We start from the raw sequence: 15,689 nt of genomic DNA, 5'->3' as shown, positions 1-15,689 counted from the left end.
GAGACAGAATCTCGCTCTGTCGCCCAGGCTGCAGTGCAGTGGCATCATCTCGGCTCACTGCAACCTCCACCTCCCCAGTTCAAGCGATTCTCCAGCCTCAGCCTCCCAAGTAGCTAGGATTATAGGCACATGCCACCACGCCCAGCTAATTTTTGTATTTTTAGTAGAGACGGGGTTTCACCATGTTGGCCAGGCTGGTCTCGAACTCCTGACCTCAGGTGATCCACCCAACTTGGCCTCCCAAAATGCTGAGATGACAGGTGAGCCACCGCACCCGGCCTGGATCTTTGGGTCTACCTGAGGTCCAGCTCTTCCATTTATAGAGTCAGCATGGTGACCTCTATCATCTGTGTGTGTTTCCTAGGTATTGTGAGGGCTCATGAAGGAACGATAATAGGAATGGCTAACTTTCACAGTGTTTTTAGGAACTGTGCTAAATCTTTATTTGTATTATCTCATTTAATCCTCACAACAACCCGAAGTGCTAATAAAGCCCAGGGTGGTGGCACAAACCTGTAATCCCAGCTACTCGGGAGGCTGTGATGGGAGGATCACTTGAGCCAGGAGTTCAAGGCTGTAGTGAGCCATGATTGCACCATTGCACTCCAGCCTGGGCAACAGAGCAAGACCCTGTCTCTAAAAATAAGTAAATAAAAACTTTAAAAAATAAAGTGCTGATAATATTATTACCTTCATTATGTAAGTGAGGAAGTTGAGAGGTTAATTAGCCCAAGGTCATACCACTAGTAACAGGCTAAGTCTGAACTTGAACCCAGGTCTCTCAGAGTCCGGAACCATACATACTTATAGCAGCTTGTTTTAGTTCATTCTCACACTGCTGTAAAGAACTACTTGAGACTGGGGATTTATGAAGAAAAGAGGTTTAATTGACTCAGTTCCACAGGCTTAACAGGAAGCATGGCTGGGAGGCCTCAGGAAACTTACAATCATGGCAGACGGTGAAGGGGAAGCAAGCACTTTCTTCTCATGGTGGCAGGAGAGAGAGAGAGATAGAGAGACAGAGAGACAGAGACAGAGGGAGGGAGAGAGGGAGAGAGGGGGTGGAGAGAGGGAGAGAGGGGTTGGAGAGAGGGGGATGGAGGGGGGAGAGAGAGGGAGAAGGAGAGAAGGACAGAGGGGAAGAGGGAGAGGGAGGGAAGGAGGGAGGGAGAAGGAGGGAAGGAGGGAGGGAGAGGGAGGGAAGGAGGGAGGGAGAGGGAGGGAAGGAGGGAGGGAGAGGGAGGAAAGGAGGGAGGGAGAGGGAGGGAAGGAGGAAGGGAGAGGGAGGGAAGGAGGGAGGGAGGGGGAGGGAGATAGAGAGAGAGAGTTGCCACACACTTTTAGATAGGGAAGGAAGGGAGGGGGAGGGGGGGGAGGGAGAGAGAGGGAGAGGTGCCACACACTTTTAGATAGGGAGAGGAAGGGACGGGGAGGGAGGGAGAGAGAGGGGAGGGAGAGAGAGGGAGAGGTGCCACACACTTTTAAATAACCAGATCTCGTGAGAACTCACTCACTATCATGAGAACAGCAAGGGGGAAATCCACCCCCATGATATAATCACTTTCTACCAGGTCCCTCGCTGACAGGTGGGGATTACGATTTGACATGAGATTTGGGAGGAGACATAGAGCCAAACCATATCACAGCTATGCAGGTTTATAAAAACATTAGGATGTGGGCTGGGTGCGGTGGCACACACCTATAATCCCAGCACATTGGGAGGCCAAGGTGGAAGGATCACTTGAGCCCAGGAATTCAAGATCAACCTGGGCAACATAGTGAGACTCCCCATCTCTACAAAAAAATTTTTTTAATTAGCTGAGTGTGGTGGTGCACACCTGTATTCCCAGCTACTCATAAGAGTGAGGTGGGAAGACTGCTTGAGCCTGGAAGGTTGAGGCTGCAGTGAGCCAAGATCCCATCTCTGCACTCCAGCCTGGGCGATAGAGGGAGATCCTGTCTCAAAAAAGAAACAAAAATTAGGATAAGCACTTTCAGAAAAAGCTTCAGAAAAAAGGGCAGGTTCTTCTTTAGGCCAGGTGCAAAGGTGTGACTTCCCAGAAGAAACCGGAAGACCAAAAAAAAAAATGGCCAATGTATTTTTCTCCAGATGAGGTATTTGTGTATGGATATTCTGAAGAAAGGATTTTCTTTTTCCCCCTAGCAGTTGTTTGCTGTCACATGCTGGGGACTATCCAGCAGAGCCCTAGAGGAACTGCAGGACGTGGTCACCACTGTCTGTTAGTCCAGGGAACCAGCAGAGCTCTTCTGCTTCTGAAGCCTACTTGAGTTAATGAAAATCCTAAGGACCCTGCTGAACCCAATTCATTTCTGAGAGCCATGAAAAATAGCTCCATAAATCTGCCTCTGAAGAAAAGGTCGGGCTTCCCAGGTTGGGATAAACAAATTGAGGACTTCAAAGCAACCTGTTAGCTACGCATGCCAATTTGCATACAAATGCCAACAAACAACCTCCCATTGTTAAAGAAGATGGTGAAGGATGTTCGGGTTTTATTGTCCAACTATGGTGACTGTCACAGTCTAGTCCCTTGAAAGAGTTACCTCGCAACCTGCTTCACAATCAAATGTCAGGACAGGGAAATGACCCTTGACATTTACCAAGCCCAGATGGACAGACGATCCTCCCCAGCAGGCCACCTCCTAAACCAGCTGCACCTTCTTGCTCTGTCCAGGCTGTGAAATTGGTGACCAGATGCCTCCACTTCAAGCGTGATAAATGCTACACCAGGTTTAGCAGAGAGAATATGATTTCTGACTTCCAGTCAAGGCATTTGCATTTTAAAATGTCCACAACTGTGTTGCTTTTAAAGCGGGAGCTTTTTCTCTTTCCCACATTTATTCAATTTTTAGTAAGCACCACTGGAGGTGGATGAAGAGAGCTTGATTAGTAGGTACCAATAGATAGTTTGACAGAAAAAAAAATAAGACCTAGTGTTTGACAGATCAGTGGGGTGACTATAGTTTACAATAATCTATTACATATTTCAAAATAACTAGAATACAGATGTTTCTCTAGAACTAGATGTAACTAGAAACCAGATGTTTCTAGTGTACAACAAAGACAAATATTTAAAGTGATAGATACCCAACTATACTGCTTTGATCTGTACAAATTATATGAATGTATTAAATTATCACATGTGCCCCCAAAATATGTACATCTATTGTGTATCAATTTTTTTAAATCTAAAACATTAAAAAAAAAAGCAGGAAGCAGGTTGACACTGGTTTGAGCCAGGACTCAGAAAATATAAAGATATGTATAATATTTTAGGATAAATAAATAAATAAAAGGAACACAAGACACTAGAAAAAATACTGTATAAGGATTGTGAAGTCAAGAATGACCTTCCCTTCTCTCCCGCTCCTGCCACCCCTGCCCAACGTATACATTCTTTTTTCAAAATTTATCTTTGCACTTTGGGAGGCTCTGGAGGGAGGTTCACTTGAGGCCAGGAGTTTGAGACCAGTGCGGACAGCAAAGTGAGAGCCTCATCTCTACAAAAAAGATTTTTTTAATTAGCTGGGCATAATGGTGCACAGCTGTGGTCCCAGTTACTCAGGAGGCTGAGGCGGGAGGATTGCTTGAGCCCAGGAGTTTGAGACCAGCCTGGAGACTCCCTCTACCAAACAAACAAAAAAAGGCCAGGCGTGGTGGCATGTGCCTGTAGTCCCAGCTACTCGGAGGCTGAAGCAGGAGGATCACTGAGTCCAGGAGTTCAAGGCTGCAGTGAGCTATGATCCCACCACTGCACTCCAGCCTGACCTACAGGCTGGGCTTACGAAAATAAGTAATTTTCGTTAAAGAACACTATATAATAATGTGATGAAATAAATAAATATAGGCCGGGCGTGGTGGCTTATGCCTGTAATCTCAGAACTTTGAGAGGCCGAGGCGGGTGTATCACCTGAGATCAGGAGTTCGGGACCAACCTGACCAACATGGAGAAACCCCGTCTCTACTAAAAATACAAAATTAGCCGGGCATGGTGGCACATGCCTGTAATCCCAGCTCCTCGGGAGTTTGAGGCAGGATAATTGCTCAAACCCGGGAGGCGGAGGTAGCGGTGAGCCGAGATCGCGCCATTGCACTCCAGCCTGGGCAACAAGAGCGAAACTCCATCTCAAAAAAAAAAAAGAAAAATATAAAAGTGTGAATTATAAAACTGCAATGGATGCACAAGAGCTATTTGGATTTTGAAGTTAAAGGTAAACTTTTCATGAAGACGCTAAGTGTTTGTGAAGGGAAGGGAATTTATAACTTGGTGTGTCCTTGAATGAAAGACGCAGGGAGCTATTTGTTGCTTTTATTACAGCCTCTGGGCAGAGGTTCATTTCCATGAGAAGAAAAGAGAATTTGCCAAAGTTGCCCTGGTGTAGCAGGGCCTACCAAGCCATTGAGGATGAAATACTAGATCAGGTAGCATATTCCAGGTTCTCAACCTTTTTGATCAACAAAACTCTCAGTGGCTTGTTCTTAACTCCTTGGAGAGACAATGGTGGAAATTTTGGATTATCTTTAAATACTAAAATGAAAGTACCACTCTTAGTTCAAAGGAGAATGGCGATACACTTCTGGGTGAGAATTAGTGTCCTTAAATGAGCTTAGAGCCTGCACCAAATATAAAAGGTAGACTCAGATATTTGACCTTAGCAATGTTTCGTTAATGTTCAGGCCCATTGGAATTTTTTCTCAACTCCCTTCACTAGCAATTTGTTTTCCTTTAGGCTTTCCATACAAAAATTATAAATCTGTAAAACAATCAGTTAGGATAGAGAAATAAAAGAGAAAGACAACATTTATTTACTAAAAACCAGAAACAGGTGCCTGAAAACAAAAGGCCTTAATTTGTCCTTCATCTAATTCTCTCCTTTGGATTTTGGAAATGTACAAAGGTTATTGATCACAGCTCCTGCCCACGGGGAGTTCACAGTTTAATCAACAAATCCAGGTGAGAAAGGCCCTCATTTACCAAGGCAACTGTGAATTAAAGCTATGGCATCAAAATCACATCCACAAAATTTAGGGGGAAAAAAACACTCCACCGTGAACTTGTAACACTTAAAAAGTAAGAAACTTGCTTTGAGAAATGTGGTGTTTTTCCACTGTCCTCATTGGTTCCCTAGGGAAATTCCAAGGGGAAGAAACCGGGGATAAAGAGCTTTTTGTACTTCTCTTGGTTTTAACTGTTAAAACAATTTTTGTTCCATTAGGTTTGTAATGCGAGATCTTTCAGAGTGAATTGACACAACAGCCTCTGAGTTTATTAATTCATCACAACTAACTTAGTCTTCACGTGTCTAAAAACAAATTGCTGACTTCTCGCAAGTTCCAAATCTACTTATGCAATGCCTTGAAAATTGTTAAATGCAAAATTATTCCAGGATTACAAAGTCTATTCAATTAGCATGGCATACAAACACACACACACACACACACAGCTTGCATAGTTTTCAGCTGATCTTTCCTGAGTTCTACTCAGATTTAGTCCAACATCAATCTAATCTGCAACATACAGGGAGCTAAACACCATTTTAAATTGCCCCTGAGAGGTCAGCTGGCCATTAGCTCCTAGATAGAATGAATCTCCTAAAAGTCTTGAGGAATGACAAATGCCTTGAGATATTATCTCACTGCTTACCCAAGGTATCTCCCCAGATTGCTTATCAATGCCTTTCCTGTTACCCTTTTCATATTCAAAGAATGGGAAAAGTTTGCAGAAGTTTGGCTGATAGGTCTTCCCTAGCAGTAAATACTCTGAAACTCTAAAAAAGCACATCCCTTGGAAAATTGCTGCCTTGCTGGAAGAAGTAAATCCCCAACTGGTTAATCTCAGCTCTGCCACCTTCCTGATTCTATTCTCAAATTCCTGGAATGGCAGACAAATGAATTACACCACCAAACCGTAAAACGGTGCAGTGTTAGCAGATTAACAAGGACATGTTCAGAGTGTAAATTGTACTCCAAATGAATAGTTGCCAAATTTTGAGAGTTGAATTTCATCATTCTATGGGATCTCTAATTCCCAGAAAAAATCAATGATCTGCTTTTCTAAGGCAGCAGATAGAGTCATATTGACAGGATGAATTGGGTAGAGGGAAGGGGAGTCAGTTGGTATCTGGAGCATTTAATTTTTCTATTATAACTGTGACCCACAGAGTAACTAAATTAATTTCATCCACGGTAATTAAATGATTTTTAACTCGTTCCTCCACTTCCAAATTCACAAAGTTCTAAAAGCTAGTTCTGGAAGTATTTGTATTTTGTTGGGAGCACCTCTGGGGCAGGTTGTAATCGATTGTGGCATTGAGAATCAATTGTTGAGAATGTACCAATCAGACATAAGCCACGCAAACAATATGGACACATTTTCTGCTACCTATCAAATCCATTGATTTTCTCAACGGATTGACCATTCAGAGCAGCTGAAACTCCAAGGGAACTTCATTCTATCAACTACTAGAAATTGAAGTAAGTTTATATGATTAAAACATTCTCATCAGCAGCCATCTGTATTATTCCAGAAGGAAACAATTACAAATGAACCTATTTAATAGGCATGAGAGGCCAAAAATAATAAATTGAAAATGAATATTTAAAATGCTAAATCCAATCTGCAGGTGACTGGCAGGTCTGCAAGTCTCAAGTATGCAAAGATCTTAAATATTAAAAAGTAATATTAATGTACGGTACAAAGAATGGGCACAAGTTCTCACATTTTAAGGAATATTATGTAGGCACAGTTTATACAAGACTGTTGTGTTTATTAATGAAAATAGCTACAATGTTTCTTCACAATAATCCTACAAGGTGTTACTATGGCCCCCATTCCACAGGCAACAAAAGTGAATATTCAAAGAGCTTACATAATTTGCCAAAGTTCGCACAGCTGTGGAGGTTTAGAGACATTTGGGCTGAGAGGCAGAGAAGAGGACCAATTAGAGGTTGTAAGGGAAAAAAAAAAGCTATCCCGGCCCCAAAAGAGCCAGTTCCCTAGTCATGATACTAGATGCCACTGCTTTCAAGCTTTTAGCCTATAATCAGCCCATATTGAAACCAGATTTATGAGCCCTTCAGAGGAAAGCTTTGTGATTTTCTAAAGCAGACATGTTTGGTATTTTATAAGGTCAAACCCCCTACGGTGTAGTGTTTTTAATAAAATCAGTTCGGCAGAAATTAGAGACACACCAGTCAATTTCTAGGAAGCCTCTAAGCCATTCAAAATAAAAGGAAAAAAAAATAACATAAAAGGCATAACCATGCACAGATCAATTTTTTCAACAGTGGTAGAATGTAAGGAGTTGTAGACAGAAAATCATCTTGGCAAATTTAGTCCCATGTCTCTAGTTTGGGCAAATTTCCACTCAGAAAGGAAAATTCCTTTTGGGGGGAGTTCTATGACAATATTAAGCAAGGGTTGTTCCTGGTTAGCCTGGCCTTGTGACACCTCAGAGTAACAGTAAACATCTCTAAGAGGGAAAAACAAATAAACCAGTCACCACCACCATTTCTGACATCACTGAATCAGGTAGACCCTGGACCTTATCTTAGTCCTTATCTCTGGCTCCTGGCAACTTCTACACTCTCACAGGGAAGCAAAAGTAAAATCTATATGTAGTTCTTAGTTACATCCAAAGTTGAGGTGCCTGCAGTATTTTCATAAGAAGGCAGATCTGACTTTATGTGCGGATCTGACTTTAAGACTGGTGGTGAGGACATGTATAAAAACTAAATGAGTATCAAAAGGGAGAGGATTTTTTTAGGAAAAGAGGCAGGGCTGGCCTATTATGTGGCTGGAAGCTGAGCCCCAGAAAACTGAGAAGCCATGGGCACAGTGCCACCTCCCCACAGTACAGGGAGCTGTAAATAGCCTCGTGAATATACAATAGGAAGAACAAAGGCCCAAGATCAAGTGGAGAGGCTGTGCATGCATCCTCCATGAAGTTTGTGGTAACACCAGCCCAGACACAGGCCTCTCTGGGAGGAAGGGGTTCACTGATTTCAAAGTGTTTCAAAGCACATGACTTTAAATCCTTCAGTGTTTTATTTCCTAAAGAATTGCAGAGTTCCTAGTTAACCTGTACTTAGAAGAAATGAGGTGAACAGGACCTCATCAGGGCAAGCAGAGAAAAGAAACTTTGACTACGTAACAGATATAAAAACTGGCCACTTGAAGAATTGCTGAGTTTGCATAATGTCATACATGAAATGAGAATGTACAAGGAGCAAGAAGTCCTTTCATCTCCAAACTACAAACTACTATAATGTGATCAAGAGCTAGAGTGGGGTTGAGCAGAGTGGCTCACACCTTAATCCCAGCACTTTAGGAGGCTGAGGCAGGAGGATCACTTGAGGTCAGGAGTTTGGGACCAGCCTGGCCAACATGGTGAAAACCCTGTCTCTACTAAAAATACAAATGTTAGCCAGGCATGGTGGTGGGTGCCTGTAATCCCAGCTGCTTCAGAGGCTGAGGCAGGAGAATCACTTGAACCCACAGCGGGGCGGGGAGGGACGGCGTGGGGGGGTGCGCCATGTGTGGTGTGTGGGGAGGGGGATGGAGGTTGTAGTGATATAGATGGCGCCACTGGACTCCAGCCTGGGCGACAGAGTGAGACAGAGCCAGAAGTGGAGGTGAGGGTGGAAATTTCACCAACAGACAACTTTGATCAATTCTCTTGACAGGTTTGAAGGGTTGGATTCAACAATTCTTTCGCTTCCTCAAAAACTGACATACATAAAGCTTAACATCTTTTATAAAATGTAAGGCATGCATGCAAGAGCTGCTCATCTTAAAAGGGACAATACGAATGCTATCATTTATTAATATGTGTTTATTCCACAGCCTAGTTTTTTGGGGCAGGTGGTCTATTAATATTAATAAAAGAAAACCCCATACTCAAATATGCAGGCTGTAGATTTTTTTTTTTTTTTGAGATGGAATCTCCCCACTTTGTTTGCCCAGGCTGGAGTGCAGTGGCACAATCTCAGCTCACCACAACCTCCGCCTCCCAGGTTCAAGCAATTCTCCTGCCTCAGCCTCCCGAGTAGCTGGGACTACAGATGCACGCCACCATGCCCAGCTAATTTTTGCATTTTTAGTAGAGACGGGGTTTCACTGTGTTGGCCAGGCTGGTCTTGAACTCCTCACCTTGTGATCCACCTGCTTCAGCCTCCCAAAGTGCTAGGATTATAGGTGTGAGCCACCGTGCCCGGCCTACAGGTTAACTTTTAAGCAAAAATTTCAAATATACAAAGGAATTCAAGATATTCTCCATGGCATATTATTCTCACATTTAAAATAAGAAAGATCCACTGGGGGCAGGGGAAGTACACAAATAAAGCATATGTTTAAATTCAGGATGGGCAATGTTACCTGGACAGAAAGTCTTATAGGAGGAAACATTGTTTCCTAGCTGTATTAGTTACTGGCTAAAGCCAATGTTCTAGTTGGTTACATAAAAGATCATTTGGGAGGATGAAACCTAGTAGCAGTTATTTAAATCAATTGGTGTATCATGTTCACTACAGAAAACCTTTCTAAGTAAAAAAAAAAAAAAAAAAAAAAAAAAAAAAAGCATCACACTGTTGAAGCACAAGGTTTAAAATTAAGCGTGTTGTACAGTAAGGTTTGGCTAACTGGGGAGCCAATACTTAATTTGGCTTAGGACAAAATAAACTGGCCAATTAATCAACAGTAAAAGGAGACAGTGACTGAACAAAAAAAAAGTTGTTTAGTTTTCTGTTTTTTTTTTTTTGGGTGGAGGTATACACATTGGAAAAAGGTATTCCAAAACACCTGGATCAAAATGACCTTTGCTAAGTCAACTCCAGAAATTGATCAATCATATCTGACCTGGTACACATAAATTTCAGATCTCCTTCTTAGATGAAAGCTAAAACCAGAGTTATCCTATAACCAGAATGTGGGTAAGACACTAAAAGATGGTCAGTATACATTTAGAAACTCCACACTGTAAGAAAATTACACAGGCACATGGAAGAATAAGCAAGATCTTGGTCTTGTTTAAAAAAGAAAAGAGAAAAAAAAAAATCAAGCCACATCCTAGAGTTGAGAACAAATTATTAACAGCAAATGGCCATTTGTATAATTAACATGTACTGTCTCACGCCTCCCAGTTAAATTTATGAAAGACACTATTAAATTTCAGACAAAATATATATATTTCTTTTAAATCTTTACAATAAATCAAGATGTAGAAGCTTACATAGGGCACATTTTTGTTTATTTAGGTACTCAATTCCAGCTCCCTTGGATGCAAATAACCCTGGTGACAGTGTGTACAAAGTCTTCTCTTTGCTTTTTATAATTTTAAAGCAAACAACACATTTGACTATATTTAAGTCTGTGCAAATAATCCTTCAGAAGAAATATCCAAGATTCTGTTTGCAGAGGTCATTTTGTCTCTCAAAGATGATTAAATGAGTTTGTCTTCAGATAAAGTGCTCCTGTCCAGCAGAACTCAAAAGGCCTTCAAGCGTTCAATAAGTGTAGTTCAGATAAGACTCCGTCATACGAATTCCAGCTTCCCGTGCCCACTGTACATGCCCCAGTGAACAAGCGAGAGGATCTTATCGTTGCTGAGGTCTGCTTGTCTCATTTTATCACAGGTCAGACAGCAGTTCTCGTGCCCACTGACCGGCACCATGCATTCCAAGTCTAACTTTGCAACCTGCCCCTTTTTGGAATGGTGTCCGTGAAAGCTGTAGTGCAAACGGGAGAGCATCTGTTGCCGCTGATCCTGCAGCCTCTTGTTTTCACTTCGAAGCATCCTCAGGGCCAACATAATAAGCAACACTAAAATCAGCCCTCCAGCAATGGGCACGGCAATGACCGCCGCCCGGAACCACAACTCTTTGGAAGAAGTCAGCTCCTGCACCTTGGTGATAAGGTTTCTGCTACCATCATGCTGATACCTGTTTCCTTGTCCTAAAGGAGTACAAAGAAAATGATCAAACTGCATGCTAACTCCTCCTAGGGATATTCATAATCATCAATTCATTTTAACCAAGAATTCCATTAAAAAGCAGCTTACAATTAAATCAACGATATTTAGAAAATATTGCAAAACTATCTAAAGAAGCTTACAAACGCATTTGTTTACAGACTGTCATTACTGAGACGTAATGGCCTTTTAATGTCTTCAAAATGTTGAAAAAACAGGCAAAACCTATTATGTAGACAGACATCTACTGCTCAGACAGACATAAAAGCCACTCAATCAAGATGCATCTTTGCATCCCGCCAGGCTTCTCCCTCTGGTGTCTCTAATTACATTAACAACAAAATCAATAGCAGACATACAAAGTCGTGGCTGTCACAAGTCTGTAGATCAGGCAGGCATTCTGGTTAGAAACGGCTTCCACCTACCTGAGGCCTCACCCCTGGGAGGAGAGAGAACATCGTGCAGCCCTCTGTAATTGCACATGTCTTCATGACAGCATTCCAATGTGGGCATGGTGGTGCCGGAGTGGTTTCGGGCCTGTTTGGCTTGGCAGATGTCTGTCGTGCTTGCAAGAGAGTCCAGGCAGCCATGGGTGAGTGGGGAATTTGAGTTCTGAGGATCAAGAAGTCTAGAGAAGCAGGCGCTGAGCTCAGATTTACACATATAACCAGTGGCTACACAGTGGGCCGCATCACAGTAGCATCGAATTTCACCTGAAAACAATAAGAAACCACCTCAAACTCTGCTCCAGAAACCAGATAAAGCAAACTATTTAGGCAACTGCTAAATCCCAAATTCAAAGGCACGAACTTTTAAATCATCCAAGCTGAGGGCTCCAGTCTACGGAGCCTGGAGAAGCCCTTCCTGCAACCAGTGCAACCCAGTTAAACGTCATTTTGGCAACGTAGTAATCCCAATAGCAGGTTTCTGAAGAGTTTAGAGTCATTTTAAAAAAACTTTTGCTTTTTGAAGGAAACAGTAATGAGTATAATTTCTCCTACCATAAGGTATATCACATTATTTATTCATTTTAATCCTACACGACCATACGACATAAAAATGTTAGGGTTTTTGATTTTGTCAGTATAAATATTTGATCGGAACTACTGAATTGTTTACTATCCCACAGGACTGCGCCAAGAGTTAAGAGCTTTAGCTAACACCTTATAAAGTTATTAACTAGAAACACAACAATCTAGAAACTGCCCAGGTCAGGAGGTTTTAAAACTATGAAACTAGGCAGCTATTTGCAACCTCTCTAGAAAAGGCAAATTTTCGCCTATAAAGATTTTTTCATGCAGAGGAGCTTTTAGTCAGTATATTGTAAAACAGGAACTAGGCAGTTTACAATTAGTGGTTTGCTTGCCAAAGTCAATTTCTTTCAGCCCAAATGGAAAGTCATAAAAGGTGGGGGGAGTATAAAACTGCAAGGCTAACTTCTCCTCCTCCTCCTCCTCACAAGTTTTACATGTAATTCGACATGTGATCTAAAAGGGGAAACATTGAAACTGAAAATCCTCTGCTGGTTGAATGAAAAATCCTTAAGGAAACCTCAAATTTTCTACAGGAAGTGATTAAAAGTTTCCTTTATAAAAACTTATTTTGTGAGTTGCATGGCTCTGTTCACATTTTGTCACAGGGCAAGACTGGAGGCTTTCATATCAGTTTCTCGTTGAAATAATCTGGGTCTTAAAGTTATCACTAATACAATATCCACCTAGTGGACCCTGGTCGCTGTCACATGCCACAGCGAGTAAACTAAACTAACGCACACGCCTCTTCCAGTTTCCTGTCTGAAGATCCAAAACCTCCACTCTGAAATTAAACACCGGGATCTGCTGTTTTACAAACCTCTTCCCACCCTTACCTTTATTCATCCCCCTGTCTCTGAATGCCCCAGTAAGGTGTCCCATTTAATTATCTGTCCAAATTCCAGACCACGGTATGGTATGCTCAGTTTTCACCGGACGCTACTAATGCTTCGGTTCTAAGGAAAACCAGCCCACTAAACACAGATCTTTGGCAACCCTTAACAGTCCAAAGCTGGGGGTCTTGCTCCTAAATCTGCACTCGCCATCCTGCGGTTGGGCCCAAGTTCCTTCTCTGCTTCAAGTAAGAACCTTGCTTTGCAGAACCACTTTTCTGCTCTTTCTCCTCCTCCCTCCAAGCTCACTTTATTTTCCACATAAAGCTCACCAGTCTTCTGGGGTGATGACTACATATCCCTAGTTTGACAAATTCCATATACATTTTTAAAGTATAAATAAAACAGATTAAAAGCCCATTTTGACCCTATTAGCTTCAGACCTTGTACAGAAAAGGAAGACTGCATACAAGTAAAATGCTGCTTAAATGTTTATGAGAGCCTATTTAAAATACTGTATTTTCAATGACCTAAAAACAGCCTAATAAAATTTTGACAGGTAACTGGGAAAGTTCTAACTACTTTTTTTTTTTTAATTGGAGCCACATTTTAAGCAAGGAGAATGGACTTTTGTACCACTGTATTAAAACTATATTTCTGTCGTTCATAAAGTTTCTTCCTGTGGCATGCAAAAGGCCAGAAAGGGGACTGGTATTTTGAAACTGTGGAACAATGCCCTTCTGTTTCTGCCCCCTTCTCGTTACTGTATGTAGTGATTAAACAAAAATGTCTGCTTTAGTCAAGATGGCTACAGGAGAGACTGCTGGCTTCTTTTAAAGCTTTTGAAGTCCGCAGCCGTCAGAAATCTCTGATCCCCTAATTATATCATTATCAGGCACATAGTTTCGGTATCTGTGACTTCATGTCAGCCTCAGTCCCTCCCTGTTCTGCCCGCCTTTGATAGGGCCAGGAGGCTCCCCTCTGCAAGCTACAAGGGCTGTTATTTAGGGTTAATTACACCCTTCCTTCCAAAATAAATAAATACTGTAGCACACATCATCCTCGCTGGGCTAGCTTATGCTTTAACCTCATGCCTGCTACATAGCAATTAAAGAGAAGTAGGGGGCTGCAAAGGCTAAACAGTGCTTCCTACTTAAAAAAATTACCTGTTCACAGAACAGTAGGTAGATTTCATAGCAGGGAGGTGAGGGGAACCTTGAAATTCGGAGAAAGTTCGGGTTATTTCTATCTAAAAGGTGAAAGCCTGCAGAGGAAAGAAGAAACTGACCCGCTGCCTTTTTTCTTTTTTGGTCCTGTTTGTAAAATATGAGGTGAGTGGGAATGAGACGCTGACAGAGCCTACTCCTCCCGGCTACTGAAAACCAACACAACACACACTTCTGCCCATCTCGGACACCTAAACTCTCAGGGAGACCCACACAGTCGCTCGCACACACTCAGAGAGATGTACGCGGAGACACACTCAGAGACTCAGATGCATATTCAGAGACACAAAGACACTTAGAGACAGACACAGAAATGCATTCAGAAAGACACACTCAGGGTCGGAGGGATACAGAGACTCAGACACATTCAGAGACACAAAGACTCAGAAAGAGACAGAGAAATGCATTCAGAGATACATTCAGAGACACAGAGATACACTGAGTGATACAGAGGTTCAGACACTTTCAGAAACACAACGACACTCAGAGACACACTCACAGAAATACATTCTGAGGCACTCACACAGACACGATGCAGGCACGCGGCAGCTACAGGCCGGGATCTGCGATTCCTCCTGGCCGCCCGGGCCCCCAGGGTGCGGAGGCGGCGGCGTGAAGCCGAGACTCCGGCCCCGCTCCCCGCTGGGCTGCAAATGCGCCGCTCCCCGCAGGCAGAGCCAGGAGGACCCTCTGATCAGCGCCTGCCCTTAGATCGGAATCCGCATCCACGCGCCAGGCCACCGCCGCGACTTCTAAGAACACAGCAACTTGTCGCGACCTGCGGCTCCGGCGCGAGAGGGAGCCTCGCCCGCCGCTAACAAAGCCTCTGCAGCCGGCTCCAAAGCCCCGCGGCGGGGACGGGACCCCGGGCCCCGTGCGCCCCCGGCACCCACCTTTGGTGAGCAGCACGGCCATGGCGCAGAGCTCCAGCTGCAGCCAGATGAAGATGTAGCTGGAGTGGCGATCCATTGACGCCCCGCACGGCCGCGGCGCCCCCGCCGGCTTCCGGAGCCCCGGCTCGGCGGCAGCCTACGACCCCCGGAGTGCGCAGGGCATGGGCCCTGCCCGGAGCGGCGGGCGCCGTCAGCGGCGGGGCTGGGGTTCGGGCCGCGGGCGGAGCATGGAGCGCGGCTACAGGGCGCGCCCAGGAACCCAGAAAAGTTTCCCGGTCCCCCCTTGGCGGCCACCGGCTCCCTTGCCCCGCTCGACTCTAGGGACGCACGCTAGCCCCGAGCCGGGGGTGGGCTCCCGGCCTTCAGTCCCCGCCAGCGGCCGCTCTCAGCGAAGAGAGTAGGGTCTCCCCAGCAGGTAAGGGCATCCGTGGCAGCTCCCGCCCGCGCCAGCCCAGGTCTCGCCGGCTCCGCGCCGTAAATAGCGCCCAGCCCCGGGAGCCGGCCCGCACCGCCCCGCCTCGCCCCGCCCCACGGCGTCCGATTGGCCGCCGGGCTCCTGTCAATCCGCCCCGCAGCGGGGGGCGGGCCCAGACGCTAGCGCTGAGGGACCTGCCAGGCGGCTCCGAGCGGCGCCGGCGTCTGGGGCGCCCGGCTGGGGCGCCCGGCTGGTGCGCTGCCGTCTCCCGCGCTCCCCCTGGCGGAGGCCTGCGCGTCAGTGAC

General features: G+C 44.4%; 1 protein-coding gene across 1 annotated transcript; it reads right to left on the bottom strand.

The window, feature by feature from the left end:
- Nucleotides 1-10,025: 10,025 nt before the first annotated feature.
- Nucleotides 10,026-15,435, bottom strand: BAMBI (BMP and activin membrane bound inhibitor). The gene is made up of 3 exons (XM_054436726.2): nucleotides 14,970-15,435; nucleotides 11,412-11,699; nucleotides 10,026-10,970 (listed from the first exon to the last, which is right to left on the bottom strand). The coding sequence occupies exons 1-3, from the start codon at nucleotides 15,043-15,045 to the stop codon at nucleotides 10,552-10,554; spliced, it is 783 nt and encodes a 260-aa protein (XP_054292701.1). The 5' UTR covers nucleotides 15,046-15,435; the 3' UTR covers nucleotides 10,026-10,551.
- Nucleotides 15,436-15,689: the final 254 nt, after the last annotated feature.

The sequence above is a fragment of the Pongo pygmaeus genome, chromosome 8, assembly GCF_028885625.2.
Source record: "Pongo pygmaeus isolate AG05252 chromosome 8, NHGRI_mPonPyg2-v2.0_pri, whole genome shotgun sequence".
In the NCBI taxonomy this organism is placed as follows: domain Eukaryota; kingdom Metazoa; phylum Chordata; class Mammalia; order Primates; family Hominidae; genus Pongo; species Pongo pygmaeus.
Note: the sequence above shows the minus strand (reverse complement) of the source record. Positions and strands in the feature narration are given on the sequence as shown.